Source organism: Mustela nivalis (genome assembly GCF_964662115.1).
Source record: "Mustela nivalis genome assembly, chromosome: 9".
Taxonomy (NCBI): Eukaryota; Metazoa; Chordata; class Mammalia; order Carnivora; family Mustelidae; genus Mustela; species Mustela nivalis.
In genome coordinates this window covers 48,802,382-48,818,363 of record NC_139028.1, presented here as the reverse complement: position 1 = coordinate 48,818,363, position 15,982 = coordinate 48,802,382, and the positions used below count along the sequence as shown (strand labels likewise).

General features: G+C 37.9%; 1 protein-coding gene across 4 annotated transcripts in view; it reads left to right on the top strand.

The window, feature by feature from the left end:
- FOLH1 (folate hydrolase 1) overlaps positions 1-15,982 on the top strand; it is a 68,204-nt gene that overhangs the window by 6,670 nt on the left and 45,552 nt on the right. For all 4 annotated transcript variants that reach the window (XR_014299134.1, XM_082684395.1, XM_082684394.1 and 1 more), the window contains exons 3-4: positions 1,223-1,409; positions 8,311-8,412. Coding sequence is in view for 3 of the 4 variants with exons in the window: in XM_082684395.1 (XP_082540521.1) it covers positions 1,223-1,409; positions 8,311-8,412 (289 nt within the window). In the remaining variant the exon portion in view is untranslated. The remainder of the gene's footprint in view (positions 1-1,222; positions 1,410-8,310; positions 8,413-15,982) is intronic.

The window sequence follows — 15,982 nt, the reverse complement described above, 5'->3', positions numbered from 1 at the left end:
CTTGGGGCAGCCCACTTTTGACCCCTATAGTGTTATTTTTTGAATGAACGTCTTTTGAATAAGGATTTTAATACTATCTTTGTAAATACTATCTTTGTAAATATCTTTTAATAGAATTATAAAAAATAATCACAAGAACTCCATTTTTTAAAAAATTGAGAGTTATTCTTCTGGGCAGTTGATTTTCCAAGTCAAAAATTAAGATAAATTTACAGTAAAAGTAAACATTTGAAAATGGAATTATCATAGTCATGTTGCCTATTTGTTAGTTTAAAGAAAACCAAACCCTATAAGGATAGACATGTGTTGGTTTTAGAAAAAAAAAAAAAAAACCCTACATATTCAAAAGCAGAAGTGTGTGAAGATCTAGAAATAAATGTCTTTTTATGATACATGATGGCATGTGGATTTTTTTTTTCTTTAAGTGGGTTAAGATGAAAATACCAGTGAGCTGAATCTTCAGGGAAACAACACATTTCCAGAAGAGAATGAAATTTAAACAACAAAGGCATTAGTATCCAGATATACTAAATGGGAAAGTAATAAACTCATAAAAATATTTTTGGTAGCTTAAATTCTGCCCGCATAACTTATTCATTAGAGACATTCCTGGTCAGGCTTATTATCATCATTGATTTTTAAGTGTATTACTATGCACAATCAATGGAGTACAAGAGATGCAGTGTGAGCTTCTCAAAATATGTTTAGATTTTTCCTTAATGAAGATACTTTATAAAGGTTGCTAATCAAAAAGTTTCTCACTTGGCCATAACTTGAAGTATTTAAAAATAAATGTATTTATCAATCATTCTTGGCATGTCACACCTTGGCATTTTGTATGAAAATATCTTTTACCTTCTAAATCTATTTCACGTAGTGAAACAAGTAATTTCATGAAAGTTCTAAGATGTATGAGCCTTAAGAAAAGAAGAGGACACTTTCCTCATCTACTATATAGGGACACCCACCGGACTGCACATAACAGTTTTCTACAAAGATCAGTTTCTCCAATTTTGCTCTTGAATAAGTACAAATTAGAGCATGAAAACTTCAAAATATGCTTTGATAATCTCTCTGATGCGATAATAGTATGACTTCGCTTTTTTAACATACCACATTTCAAAGCACCTTTTAAACGTCAATCTGCCTTCCTTGGTGGTTCATTTGGGATAAAGGCTGACTAAACATTAATTTCTAACCACTTTCAATTTTTGTTCACCAGTAATTTTACACGGCTGCCACATTTAGCAGGAACAGAACAAAACTTTCAGCTTGCAAAGCAAATTCAATCCCAGTGGAAAGAATTTGGCCTGGATTCTGTTGAGTTGGCCCATTACGATGTCCTGTTGTCCTATCCAAATAAGACTCATCCCAACTACATCTCAATAATTGATGAAGACGGAAATGAGGTAAAACAAAGAAATAAGAAACCATCCTCATCTCTATTATTTTTAAACAGCTTTTATGAGAGTATGCCCTCATACCATCTCTAAGTATTGATAGAAATCAAAATTATTGAAACTTGGGAACATTGTCTTTAGTATCTCATTGCCATTGTCAATTCCTTTCCTATGATGTTTGAATTTGGAGTGATGTTGGAAAAAATTAATGCTTGATGACAGTTGTATATTCTGATTTTTATTATTGTGTGCTGATACAGAATATGATATATTAGTACTTCCAGGCAAATGAAATAGACACAATTTTTTATAGGTTTGGACTATAATAGATACTGTCTAAGTGTGGGGGTGTGAGGAAACTCAAGACACCTGGTGTATAGTTTGAGTCTGCAGCTTTTTATTTGTATTCAGTGACATGGCTTATAGGATCATGTGTTCAGCTCTGTGCCCAGAACTTGGATGTGGGCATTTGAAGGCAGAAGAGAGTTTGGAGAGAATGTCTATAGAATGATTATCTAAAGAATTTATAATCTTGTTTGCGAGTTAGGGTATATACTTGAGGACGAAAAGATAATACAAGTAATTGAGGTTTTTCTTAGTATGATATGTATTCAGTATGAAAGCTGGTAAAGTTAAACTTTTTTGCATACCCCTGTTTATCATAGTTTAGAGCTATTGTATCTTAACTGAAATAGCCCCTATCAATCTAGATAGTTTCCTTCTGTCCTTTTGTTAGTTGGGCCTTCTCAATTGTATATAGCTTCAATATGTCCAGCTTGATCAGTGACCTGAAAATGTCATGTGATTTAAATATATATAAATTTAAAAAATTTTTTCCCTAGTATGTCGATCACTTTCTATCAACTAATGAATCAGTCTTTTTTAATGGCGAATACGCGGTTACGTTTTCCTGTCAGTGATGTAATCCCATGCTAAATTTCCTAATATGATTTAAAATTTTCCATATTAACTACTATTTAAATTATTGTAGTTAATACCCTATCTTTTTAAAATATTAAACTCTCTCAAAATTTAAAAAGTATTTTTTAAAAAGTTATATGGAATATCAGTATACCACATATGGTCCCATAACATTTGTTAAATAAGTGGGGAGATATCTATATAATTAAGTACTAAGCAGTTTATAAAAGTATGTTTAAGAAAGTTATTTAATGATGAAATAAGAGACAGATAATGTTAAATAAATATACGTGTGTGTGTGTGTGTGTGTGTGTGTGTATATATTTTTTTTTTCTTTGTCTTGATCTGTCAGATTTGGGGATGATCTATATAGAATGAGAAAAATAACAAACTTGCACTTCTTTTTTCCTTCTTTCACCTCCCAATTTTGACTGTGACTTTGCTTTTATTATTCCATTTCATTGTTTGTTTGGCCGTTATTGGCATATATTAAATTCTTCAACCTTGTCACATAATATAAAGGTATCATCTAGAAACATCATTCTGGAGATTTTCTGGAATGGTGTTAGCTGTCTCTTTTGGCTTCCTTGTCCAGTTTCTGTTGGGATGGGGAGTGTTTTTCCTACACATAAAACAATCAATTCTCAGACACCAGTTGGGTGCCCTATAATTCAACTCAATTCTGACGCTATTTACGTGGTGATAGTGTCAGATTCTATAGTTAAGAGTTCAGTCTCATAAGACTGCCCCCTCCCCCACCTATTCAGATACCAGTTGCAAGTCCAGCCTGTTTCTGACCTACCAGCTATAGACTGGAGGTTCCAGTGACCCCATCCAACACAGGATGACAGTTGAAAGTCCAGGTTGTTAACATTACTTCTGATAGATGGGCAGAAATCAGAGGTTCCTATGATCTCCTCAGGTTTGATTAATTTGCTAGAGTAAATTCACATTTGCAAAAATATTTTACATATAGATTACTGATTTATTAAAAGGATGGTAAATGATACAAATCAATACCAGATGAAGGATGCATAGGGTAAAGTGTGTGCGAAAGAGCAGAGAGCTTCCATGTCCTCTCTAGGAGCCCCAGTCCCCGGACATCTCCATGTGTTCACCAACCCAGAATCTCTTAACCCTGTCCTTTAGGTTTTTACGGAGGCTTCATTACATAGGTGTGATGATTAAATTTTGACTATTGGTGATTGATTCAACTTCCAGCTCCATCTCTCCTCCTGGTTGGGAGTTTGGCAGTGGGACTGAAAGTTCCAACCCTGTCATCACTAAGCAGGTTCTCCTGGCTACCAGCTCCCATCCTTAAGAGGTATCCAAAAGTTAAGTCGTTAACATAACAATAGACAGCTTTGTTGCTTTCATCAGGAAATTCCTTTTAGGAGGTTTTAGGAGCTCAATGCTAGATAAGGATGAAGATCAAATATACATTTATTATAAATCACAATATCACACTGCCTAAAGCTTCCTATCATTAGTTCCTATAAAGCTATATCATTAGTTCATTTTCCTTTTTTTATTTTCATTCAAAGTACATCTGAACATAAAGAGTCATATACTTCTCCAAAGTGCCTTGCTTCCTCCCTAATTCTCCCTTTCCTGAAGCAAACACTATTCAATTGTTGACACAAAATAAACACACCTTTTAAATTTTAAAGGAATGGCAAAAGAGTTTTATTTGAACCCAAGTTAAGACAGCTGCCCAGGATACACGATTTCCATGTAAGAAAAAGGAGCATTGCCGGGGGAAAGGAAAAGTAAAAATCACATAATAGGAGAGTAAAAGTGACTTAAATGCTGTGTATAAATATTGAGAAAAATATTTAAAGGAAAAAATCTGATTAAAAACATAGTGTGGCAGACTAAGTAAAATCAGCTATGTACTATTTTGTAAGGAGAGACTTGAACATAACATCACAAGTTTGAAAGAAACAAAACTGAAAAAGAAACACCAAGTAGATATTGACTTAAAAAAATGGTTTTATCTTATAAAGTAAGTTTTAGGGCAAAGTCAAAAACCTTATTAAGAGATAAAAGAGGGTCACTACCAAGTGTTTCATTTCACCAACAATTCTAAATTTCTTCTTATCTGTTGGAGGAAAAGTTACAATAGGCCCCAAAGGGAGTTACTTGGACTGAGCCCCACTCAGCAAACCAAGACTTAATATCCAACCTAATGCAGTTTCAGCCTCTCCCAGGAATGTGACCTTTAACTAGTCAATCTGGAATTACCCAGTCAGCACTGATGAGGTAATCCACCCAAATAATCCCTTTTGTCCCCTAAAGGCCAAAGATCAATAAGGAAAAATTTAAGAAAAGCCTAAATAAACCTAAATAAATAAGGAGTGAAAAAAGAGGCACCTCTAGAGATGCCACACAGATAAGAAAGATAAGAAGAGATAATGCTAGAAAGATATGTGCTAGTAATTCATAGCTGAGATGAAATGGAAAAAAAAATGAAAATTGACACAAGTATGCATTATTAAAAATCCAAATAACTTAAAAGAAATTAAATCAGTTCTTCAAAAACTCCTACAACACAGGGCATCAAGACCAAGTGGTTTTCCTTTAAGTTTGAAAGATTAAAAGATCATTTAAACATACTACAACCTACTTCAAAGAATGTTAAAAATGCACTCATTTCATAAGGCAAGTATAATCTAGAAAGGATAACCCAAGAAGCAAATTGCAAAAATACAGGACAAATGTGTAATATATACATATAAGTAATATAATTATCATTATGAAAAAGAAAAGTTACATACATATCTCAAAAAAATCTCCCCCCAAAAAGCGTTGAACAAATGGAAGTTGAATTCATGATAAAAACGCTTAGTAAACTTGGAAAGGAAGTTAATTTACATCACCTGAGAAACGTCATAGCAACTATCAAAATTAAATTGTGAGACAATATAAAAATTCCCTTTGAGTTTGGATTATCTATCACTACTTTTCAACATGGTACATGGCCCTGGTCCCGGGCATGGGTACGAACAGTGATGGAAGACCGGAAGTGAACCTGATGTCAGGTTATCCCAACAAGAGCACCAAGTATCTACCTTTCCTGAGGCACACAGATCCTAACATGAAACCCTAGCAACCACTACCCTTCAAAAATCCCCACATCCTCCATATAGCCTGTAATTCTGTGACCCACATAAGGTACGAAACTCATCTGAATCATTGAGAAAGAATATAAAAGAAACTGTAATAAAGTACAATACAAATCCATCTAGAAACAAAGTTCTTGCATCAGCATGTCTTTCAGCCAAGGGAGTACTCAAGTTGGTCTCACTCAATTTGCTGATACGGTAATCTTTGATTTTACAGCTTCTCTGTACGAGGAGATTTTAGAGCAAGTTTATAAGTTATTCTAACAAGTAGGAGAAATTTGTAAGGTCAAGGAGACAACTTTTATTACAGGAACTTTATCAAAGGTAGACTATATACCAGAAAGCATTGCTCACTTTCCAGAATTCACTAATATTAGCCTCAAATTATGTATTCTGAATATAACTAAAACAATTTAGTTTACAAATTTACCTTTTGTGACATTAAAAAAGGCAGTGTACAGTTCAATCTATATCATGTGTTATCTCTACATGAACAAAGATAAGATAATGTGTCTGTATATATTTGAAATATTTCTGGTAGAATCTATAGAACACTAGTTGTATTTGTTGCCAGTGGAAAGAGGAACTTGTGTGTGTTGTGCAGGAGAGTAGAAGTTTACAGTTTACCACAGAACTCAGCTCTGAATAGTCACAGTAATTAAATTACATTCACAGGTGGGACAGAGGGACAAAAACAGTTGAACTGTCACAATGTCCATAGAGAATGCCTAAATCTGAAACACGGCATGTTATTTAAAGAAACAGAGGGGCACCTTCGGCTCAGGTCGTGATCCCAGACAAGCCACAGCGGACTCTGCTCAGCAGGGAGCCTGCTTTCCTTCCTCTATCTCTCTCTCTCTGCCTACTTGTTATCTCTGTCTGTCAAATAAATAAATAAAATCTTTTTTAAAAAAATAAAGAAAGAAATAGAAATAAATATCCCCCAAATCAACTCCTGGTTGTGATAAAAGAAGGGAAATTCTCAACTTCTTATGTTTGTGGGCTCTGCTCCTGGGCTCTCAGAGAAGCTATATTTGAACGTTTACGGAGGTCAAAATGACTCAGCAAAACCTTAAAGTATGTATGGGACTCAGTCAATATTTCTACAATACAGACATTTTAGAATACTTCCACTTTGGTCATACCCTATCCGTTTATGCCCATAATTCTAATTCAATCTTGTTCTTGTCAACTTGAATAATACTTGTTTTCATTATTATGTACAGTACATATTTATTCATTTTTCCCACATGATCAGGATACCTTCCTTATCAGTCTTTCTTGAATCATCTTTGAGCTTCTTTTAGAGGCTTTATTTGTTTTGTTCAATAATATCCTTTAGAGATTTTTTTAAAGTTTGGCTGGCTCCAAGCTGTTAATTTTTGGTAGGAAATGTGTCTTTCATTTCCTTTTTTTAAGTCTTTTGGAGGGGGTGACGGGAGGTACATGCACGAGGGGAGGGGCAAAGAGAAGAAGAGAGAGAATCTTAAGCAGGTCCACACCCAGTTTGCAGTCCGGCATGGGGCTCAATGTCAACACGCTGAGATTATGACCCAATCCGAAATCAGGAGTCAGATGTTTCATCGACTGAGCAGCCACCCAGGCATCCCCATTTCATTTTCCAAAGGAAGGAAGTTTTTGTGGGACCTAGATTTGTAGTTTGGTAGTTACTGACCCTTCACACATGGAGAGAATATTTGACAGTTTTATAGCATCCATTAATGTTGTTGAGAAGTGAGTGGCACTCTATTATTCTGTTTGGGTTTCTTGTATAATCTCTCTTTTGTAACTTTGAACATTAAGTAGTATATTGAATATCATAATTTTACTGTGACCGGTCTGGAGGTAGATTAGTTTTTTATTAGCTTGGCCAGGATTCACTGGACCAACTGAATCTTAAGAGTTCATAATTTTATCAGTTTAGAAAATTCTTAATCATTATATATTCAAATTTAGCTCCTTTATATCCTTTCTATTTTCTTCTATCTCTTTTTTAGAAAGATTGACTGATTGATTGATTGATTTTTAGAGGTGGGGGGGCGTAGGGAGAGAGAATCCCATGCAGACTCCATGCTGAGTGCAGAGCCCAACGTGGGGCCCAATCTCACAACCCTGAGACCACGAGCTGAGCTGAAACCAAGAATCAGATGCCCAACCAACTACACTACCCAGGCACCCCTCTCTTCAGTTTACAAGCCCTCCTCATATGTACTAACCTTAACCCTAAAGGGTGTTCTTTGGCAACCCAGCTTTATACAGTGGTACCTTATTATACGCCATTATCTGGACCATCTCAGAATTTCTGTTTTGGCTCCCATGGGTCCAACAAAGGCAAAGGCAGGCTTTAGTGCAATCTATTGACATTCTTGCTTTCACACCCCATTTTTTTGGCTTCTGAGATTCCTTACTTTTTTTCCCTTCCAATTTGATGATACACTTAAAAAGATAATATTTTATATATAGTTCAGCATCTTTAGTTCTTTTCAGTGTGAATGTTGTATCTAGATACTATTTGATATGGATTCCACCCCCATATGTAAGTTTTTTATTGAAGCGAATTTGGTATTTAATTTGTTGCTAAATAATCTCTTAGCAATGTTCTAAGGATTTAAGATTACAGTATAATGCTGCTTTTTATTTGGGTGTTAAAATCTCCCTCCTAAGTCAAACCTGGTGCTCTGTAGATGCTCTCTGGGTCTGTAGTTTATTCTTCTAGTACAGTGCTGGGGATTTGATATGTATTTTCAAAATACAAAATACAAAACCCTTTATTGGCAGCAACGATAAAGTACATTTTTCCTTGTTTGTTTGTAGTAATCAAACTACCTGACTCAGTTTCGACTAGTTTATTTTTACTTTTCCAGATTTTCAACTCGTCATTGTTTGAACCACTTCCTCCAGGATATGAAAATGTTTCAGATGTTGTGCCACCTTTTAATGCCTTCTCTCCCCAGGGAATGCCAGAGGTAACAATGCAATACAATAATATACAAATAACAGACAGAACCCCCTCATACATGCAGGAAACAATTAAAGAATGATAAGGAGATTTTGACATAATTCAAATTTACCCCCTTTGCATAGGACATTAGAATTTCTTAATAAGAAAAAGCACCATTTATTGCTTTGTTGACAGTTTTTAAAGGTAAAATTTACTGCAGTGAGATGCAGAGATCCAAAACGTATATTTACTGACTTTTGACAAATGCATGTACCTGTGTAATCCAGACCCCTTAACACACACATTATTACCATCACTTCAGAAAGTACCTTTACGCCCTTTCTCAGTCAGTAAGGTCAAGGAGACAGGCAGTCATTCTAATTGTTTTTGCCACATTGATTAGTTTTGCCTATTTTAAAATCTGTATTGATGGAATCGTACAGCATGTAATCATTTGTGTCCAGTTTCTTTCACTAAATTAGGGTCTATGAGATTCACGTGTTTTAGCTTTTAATTCATTCCTTTTTATTGCTAAGTAATTTCCATTGTATGAAAACACTGCCTTAATTACTCCTGTTACATAGCACTGATTAGTTTTTAAAGAACTTGAATAATAGTATTGTTGCCATTTTCAAATGAAGAGCATGAATGTCCATTCTAGAAAATTCTGTGTGGTCTACTCAGTTAAGCAGTGTGCATAACTATCATCTGAAATTCTGTAGCCAACCCCCAGATTCCTGTGAGGTACATTTGTTTTTTATAAGAAAGCTAAATTGGAAGAGTTCAATATAATTTATTACTGTCTTTTTAAAAGTTGTCTCTCCTATTATAATATTTGACAGTAAGTAAATTCATTTTTGAATGTATTGGGTTAAAGTGCCCGGGATATAGTCAAAAGAAATTGCTAATTGACAGTTGGGTATATTGAAGTATCACTTAATGGAAGGCTTTTATTAGTCCATTAGGATTTATTACAAGAGCATAAAGATGATTTAATACCAGGCAGTGCCATATTTTTTAATAAGTAAGAGAGAAAATATTATTTTTTTATTTTCAAATGTATTGGATTTATTAACTTATAATTTAAAAACTCCTGCAAACTTAGAATGAAAGAGTATTTTCCATTGGTTGTATGAAATTTACTTCACATGAATAGTTTGCTTCTTAATGGTATAATATTAGAAAATTTTTTCTAATATTTAGCACATAAATAGAGTCCTCGCAATCATAATTATTTCATAGTTGACATGAGATAGGAAATGAGAAATATAACATTTGGAAGTGAAGAGTTATTTTTGGAAGTGAAAATATATATTTTAGATCTCAGGTGTACTGAGGTCACTTATGATGAAGTCCCAGAACCTAAGTCAGGTTCGGTGGGTTGAGGAGGTTCGGAGCCGACGACTAAAGAAAGAATTCTTAAGACGTCGTTGGTGCAAAATGGTGGTTTATTAAAGCACGGGGACAGGACCCATGGGCAGGAAGAGCTGCTGCCCCGGGTTGTGAAGGTGGGCATGTTATATACCCCACGGTTGGGGGGAGGTGGTGAAGGGATGGGAGGTTTCAACAGAGTTCTCACATGTTAGGGAGGGCCTACAAGATGCCGGGGGGGGGGGGGGGGGGGGAGTCTTTGCCCTTATGGCTTGATCAATGTCGTCTTTAGGTCAAGCACTAACATCAAGATAATGGGGGATTCTTGGTGGGGCATTATGATCTGGCTATCATTTACATTCCTTTCTACTCCAGTCTCCTCCAGTTTATGGTGGGAGGGGGACATTAGGGCTTCAGGAACCAAGAGTTATTTGCCTCTGGAAATTTGTGCTATTGATAAGGTAACCTCCCTGTTTAGGTCTCTAGGACATCTTGTAGAGCAAGGGAGATTCCTGTTCTGCAGGATTGCGATCCCTGCAAGTTAACTATTTATCATTTTATGGCAATCAGGGGTGCCTGAGGAACGCTACACATATGGAGGGGAGCGGGTGAAGAGGGGGTGCAAGGCGCCAGCTTTTGCTTTGTCCTCAGCCAGCCTCCTGCTCCCTCATCACTTAGACTTACTCCAAGCTTAAGGTGCCTTACTGATGAGGGAGCAGGAGGCTGGCTGAAGACAGAGCAAGAGCTGGCGCCTTGCACCCCCTCTCCATCCGCTCCCCCTCAGTCATATGTGTGGCATTCCTCAGGCACCCTGACTGCCATAAAACGATAAATAGTTAACTTGCAGAGATCACAATCCTGCAGGACAGGAATCTCCCTTGCTCTACAGATATCCTAGAGATCTAAAACAGGGAGGTTACCTTATCAATACCACAAATTTCCAGAGGCAAGTAACTCTCAGTTCCTCAAGCCCTAATGTCTCCCTCCTCATCATAAACGGAATGGGAGGAGGCTGAGGTAGAAGGGAATGTAAATGATAGCAGGATCATAACACCGCACCAAGAATCTCCCAACTATCTTGATGTTAATACCTGACCTAAAGACGACATTGATCAAGCCACAAGGGCAAGGCCTCCTCCCAGCACCTTGTAGGCCCTCTTTAGCATTTGAAAACTCCACTGAAACCTCCCTTCCCCTCACCTTCCCCCAACCGCAGGGTACATAACCTGCCATCCCTCACAACCCGGGGCAGCAGCTCTTCCTGCCCATGGGTCCTGTTCCCGTGCTTTAATAAACCACCATTTTGCACCAAAGATGTCTCAAGAATTCTTTCTTCGTCATTGGCTCTGGACCCCAGCCCACGGAACCTCACCTAGGTTCTGGAACTTCATCAATTTGACAAACATGTTGAAAATATATCATTATGATTCCAGCAATGTTCTACCAACTAAAGATACAGCATGACCCTGTCCTTGGAGGAACTTAAATTCAAGTGAAATGCAGAAAGATAAGATAATAATAAAAATAATAACTAACAGGTAAATTACATAGTATATTAAAAAGTGGTAAGTGCTGTAGAAAATTATTTCAAAGTTTAAATAGAACTTCATCATTACCATCATGGGCCTATGTATGAACCTTAATTTAATTTCTTTTCCTTTCTTTTCATCTCTCATTCTCACTCTCAGTCTCCTTCCTCTCCGCCTGTCCGATGTATTTGTGTCCTTTGCAGCATATATTCTTTTTTGTTTTGTTTTTCTTTAGAGGAAGAGAGCAGGCCATGCGGGGTATGGAGAGGGAGAATCTTAGGCAAGCTCCAATCTCGCAAAACTGAGATCATGACCTGAGCAGAAATCAAGAGTCAGGCACTTAACTGACAGAGCCACCCAGGCTCATATGAAAACATATAGCCTGATTTTGTGTTTGATGTATTTTAAATTTATGTAAATAGCATGAAACTTTAGGTTAATTGCTTCCAATGACACTAAATGAGTATTCGTGTTTCCTCATATATTTTCATCAACACTTGAAATTCTCTGACTTTATGATTTTTGATATTTCTCTGATTACAAGTGAGGTTGCTCATCTGTAAACATATTTATTTATTAGCTGTTCTGGTTTTATTCTGTGCAATGACTAAGTAAAGCCTTCTCCTCTTCCTGTTGAATTTCCAGCCTTTTGCTGATTAAATTTAAGGGTTTCTTAAAAATTTTCATTATTTATTCCATATTGGTTTTGTTATGCCCCAATAATGGGTCCGCGATTAAAGGAGCAAGACTGATACAAAGTGAAGGTCAAGCAAAGTTTTATTTCGTGCCAAGCATCAAGAATCAAACTGGGCGGCCTGGGCTGCACCTCTTACAGAGAGGGCGACCCCTCCCTGCTTTCCAAACTAATGTTTATAGAGCAAAGGCCGTGTGGTTGGGCCTGGCCACACACTGGGTGGCTAATTGAATTACAATTCACCCCACAGTAGCCACAGAAACTAGCCCTTCACCTTGTAACTAGGAGATAGTACGCACCCCCACTGATTGGATGTCTCCACCTGGCCTGACCCACCCTTGTATTTGAGCTTTGTTACCTGGGGCTGGTTTCTGGGACTTGTTTTTAAGTAAGTCCCCTGGGGGAAGGGGAGCAGGGACAGTTTAAGGGTTAAACAACAAAGTTCTTGTTTAACCTCAATGGAAGCCTCTGGCTAAAATATAAAAATATAAAGTAGGCCCTTACAGTTTAAATATTACAAAACCTTTTTCCAATTTTTCATCCATTTGTTCATGTTATTTAAACTGTCCTTTATTTTTGATTTATTTATTTATTTTTATTTTTCTGTTTTTTAAGACTTGATTTAATTGACAGTAAGAGACAGCAAGAGAGGGAACACAAGCAGAGGGAGTGGGAGAGGGAGAAGCAGACTTCCTCCTGAGCAGGGAGCCTGATGCTGGGCTGGACCCCGGGACCCTGGGATTATGATCTGAGCCAAAGGCAGATGATTAATGACTGAGCCACCCAAGCACCCTTATTTTTTTAAGGATTTTTTTTTAATTTGTTAGATACTGAGAGAGAGCACAAACAGGGGGCAGGCAGAGGGTGAGGGAGAGGCAGACTCTCCGCTGAGCAGAGAGCCCAGACCCAGGACTGTGGGATCATAACCTGAGCCAAAGGCAGACGCTTACCTGACTGAACCAATCAGGCACCCCAAGTTGCCCTTTATTGAAAAGATGTCTTTAATTTTATTATTACCCAATTGTTCTCCTTATGATTTTATACTTTGGGTCTTCTTTATTCATTATTTACAGTGATATATCTGTATAATCAGAATATACAAAAGAATACTAATACATCATTATTTAAAAATAGCATTAATATTATCAGATTAGAGGTAAGTGCATGTGGACAAGTAGTATATAGTAACAGGAAATATAACAAAAAAAAAAAAAACAATTTAAAAGAGCCATAAGGGCACCTGGGTGGCTCAGTGGGTTAAAGCCTCTGCCTTCGGCTCAGGTCATGATCTCAGGGTCCTGGGATCGAGTCTCGCATTGGGCTCTCTGCTCAGCGGGTAGCCTGCTTCCTCCTCTCTCTCTCTCTCTCTGCTTGCCTCTCTGCCTACTTGTAATATAAATAAAATATTTTAAAAAATAATAATAATAAAAGAGCCATAAAATGTTAAATACACTTTAAAAGTCTTCAATGAGTGTGAAGTAGTTAAAGAGCACTGTAAAATTTATTGAGCAGTGAAAATATTATGTATAAAAAATGTTTCTAGATGAGAAGGCAGAATGCTATAGGGAGAAAAATATTCCCATATTTGTTTGTGGGTTTAATGTATAATCGGTTGAAATCGCAAGTAATTTTTGGACTTCGACAGAATTATTTTATTCGTAAGAGTCATAGAGATTATTAACTCATTTCTTTCAAGTAGACCTAAACTCTTCTAGATTAATAGGAAGAGTCTGTGATTCTGTGTTTCTTGTGTGTGTTCAAATAGTAGATGAGTTTGCTGGCTAATGGGCTTTACTGGATCACCTATACTTAGCCAGTGCAATGCTAATTCTTTTTAAAGTTGTATATGTCTGTGCTTAAAATCTTTCACTGTAGGGCGCCTGGGTGGCTCAGTCAGGTGAGTGTCTGCCTTCAGCCCAGGTCATGATCCCAGGGTCCTGCATAGGGCTTCTTGCTCCTCGAGGAGCCTGCCTCTCCCTTGGCCTGCTGCTCTCCTGGCTTGACCCATTCTCGATCTTTCTCTCTCTCTGACAAATAAATAAATAAAATGTTTTTTAAAAACTAAAACTAAACTAGAATAAAAATATAATCTAATCTAGCAGTTCTCAAATGTCAACACGTACCATGATAGACTGGAAGACTTGTAAAATGCATTCTAATTCCCACGCCCTTGAGTTTGGATAGGTCTTCGTTGTTCATTTCCAACGAGGCCCCAGGTGACATGGATTCTGAGGGCTTAAGAACCATGTTTTGGGAGCCAAAGGCTTCGCCTCCCGGTACTGTTTCAATTAACAAGAACAGGAAGATGGAAGCTTGCAAGAAATGGAAAATTCTAGGCTAACAGTGCAAGATTGTATTTATTCCCAGTCATAGAACAATGGTACAGTGTAAACTTTACAAGAAGGTCATTGTCTGAAAACAAAGCCTTTTTCTAACCTACGGTGACAGCTTGCATTTGTGAACTGCCCAGAGGACATATCACGCTTGTTTTCATTTTCACAGTGGACTGTCGTTTTTAAACTAATGTCTCCTATCCCTCATTTGTTTTGTGAGGATTGCAGATTTATCAAAAGACAGCCACCACTTACAGACATTTAAGGAAGGAGTCTCCCCGAAGTTGGTGATATTAAATAGGGATAAATTTCAAGTAGGACACTGACACTAATGATGAAGTCCCAGAACCTTAAGTCAGGTTCGGTGTGGTGAGGAGGTTCGGAGCCGACGACTAAAGAAAGAATTCTTAAGACGTCATTGGTGCAAAATGGTGGTTTATTAAAGCACGGGGACAGAACCCGTGGGCAGGAAGAGCTGCTGCCCCGGGTTGTGAAGGTGGGCATGTTATATACCCCACGGTTGGGGGGGGGTGGTGAAGGAATGGGGGATTTCGACAGAGTTCTCACATGCTAGGGAGGGCCTACAAGGTGCCGGGGGGGGGGGGGAGTCTTTGCCATTATGGCTTGATTAATGTCGTCTTTAGGTCAAGCACTAACATCAAGATAATGGGGGATTCTTGGTGGGGCATTATGATCTGGCTATCATTTACATTCCTTTCTACCCCAGTCTCCTCCAGTTTATGGTGGGAGGGGGACATTAGGGCTTCAGGAACCAAGAGTTATTCGCCTCTGGAAATTTGTGCTATTGATAAGGTAACCTCCCTGTTCAGGTCTCTAGGACATCTTGTAGGGCAAGGGAGATTCCTGTTCTGCAGGATTGTGATCCCTGCAAGTTAACTATTTATCATTTTATGGCAGTCAGGGGTGCCTGAGGAATGCTACACATATGGAGGGGAGCGGGTGAAGAGGGGGTGCAAGGCGCCAGCTTTTGCTTTGTCCTCAGCCAGCCTCCTGCTCCCTCATCATTCCCCCCTGAACAATTTTGACCCTTAAATCTTTAAGGTGGTTGAAGGTGGAAGGTCTCATCTTCTGTAACTTCTTCGTGCTGAATAGGGGCGTAGAGCTGTCCCTACCTGCTCGGGTCAATATTGGTCAGGGTAGGAACGTATAAGGGAGTTACAAAAGGTGGAGGCAGCTGAATCCAGCGCTGACAGTGAAGAGGCGTCCTCGCGCGCGACAAGGATCGTCTGCTGTGGTGTAGTCATTGTAGCAATGGAGTCTCGGCACCAAGTAGAGAAACATGGAACAAAGCAACATATTAAGATTAATAAGGCGATAAGAATAAGAAGCCCGAAAAGGAGATTTGGCCATAGTCCTCCTTCAAATTAGGAACTTAACCATTTACTGAGAGGGAGAGAGGGATCTTGTAGGGCCTTAATCTGTGTATTAATATCCTTTATTATTCCTGTGACATTTTTGTGATAGTCTGGGATGTATACGCAACATTCTGTCTTGATAATTGCACATTTGCCACCCTGGGCTGCTGTCAGGACATCCAAGGCCATCCTATTCTGTAGGACTTCCCTGTGTGTCTGTGACACTTCGGTATTAAGGAGGGAGATGCCATTTAGTGGATCATTGAGTGCCTTTGTAGTATATTTAGTAAGG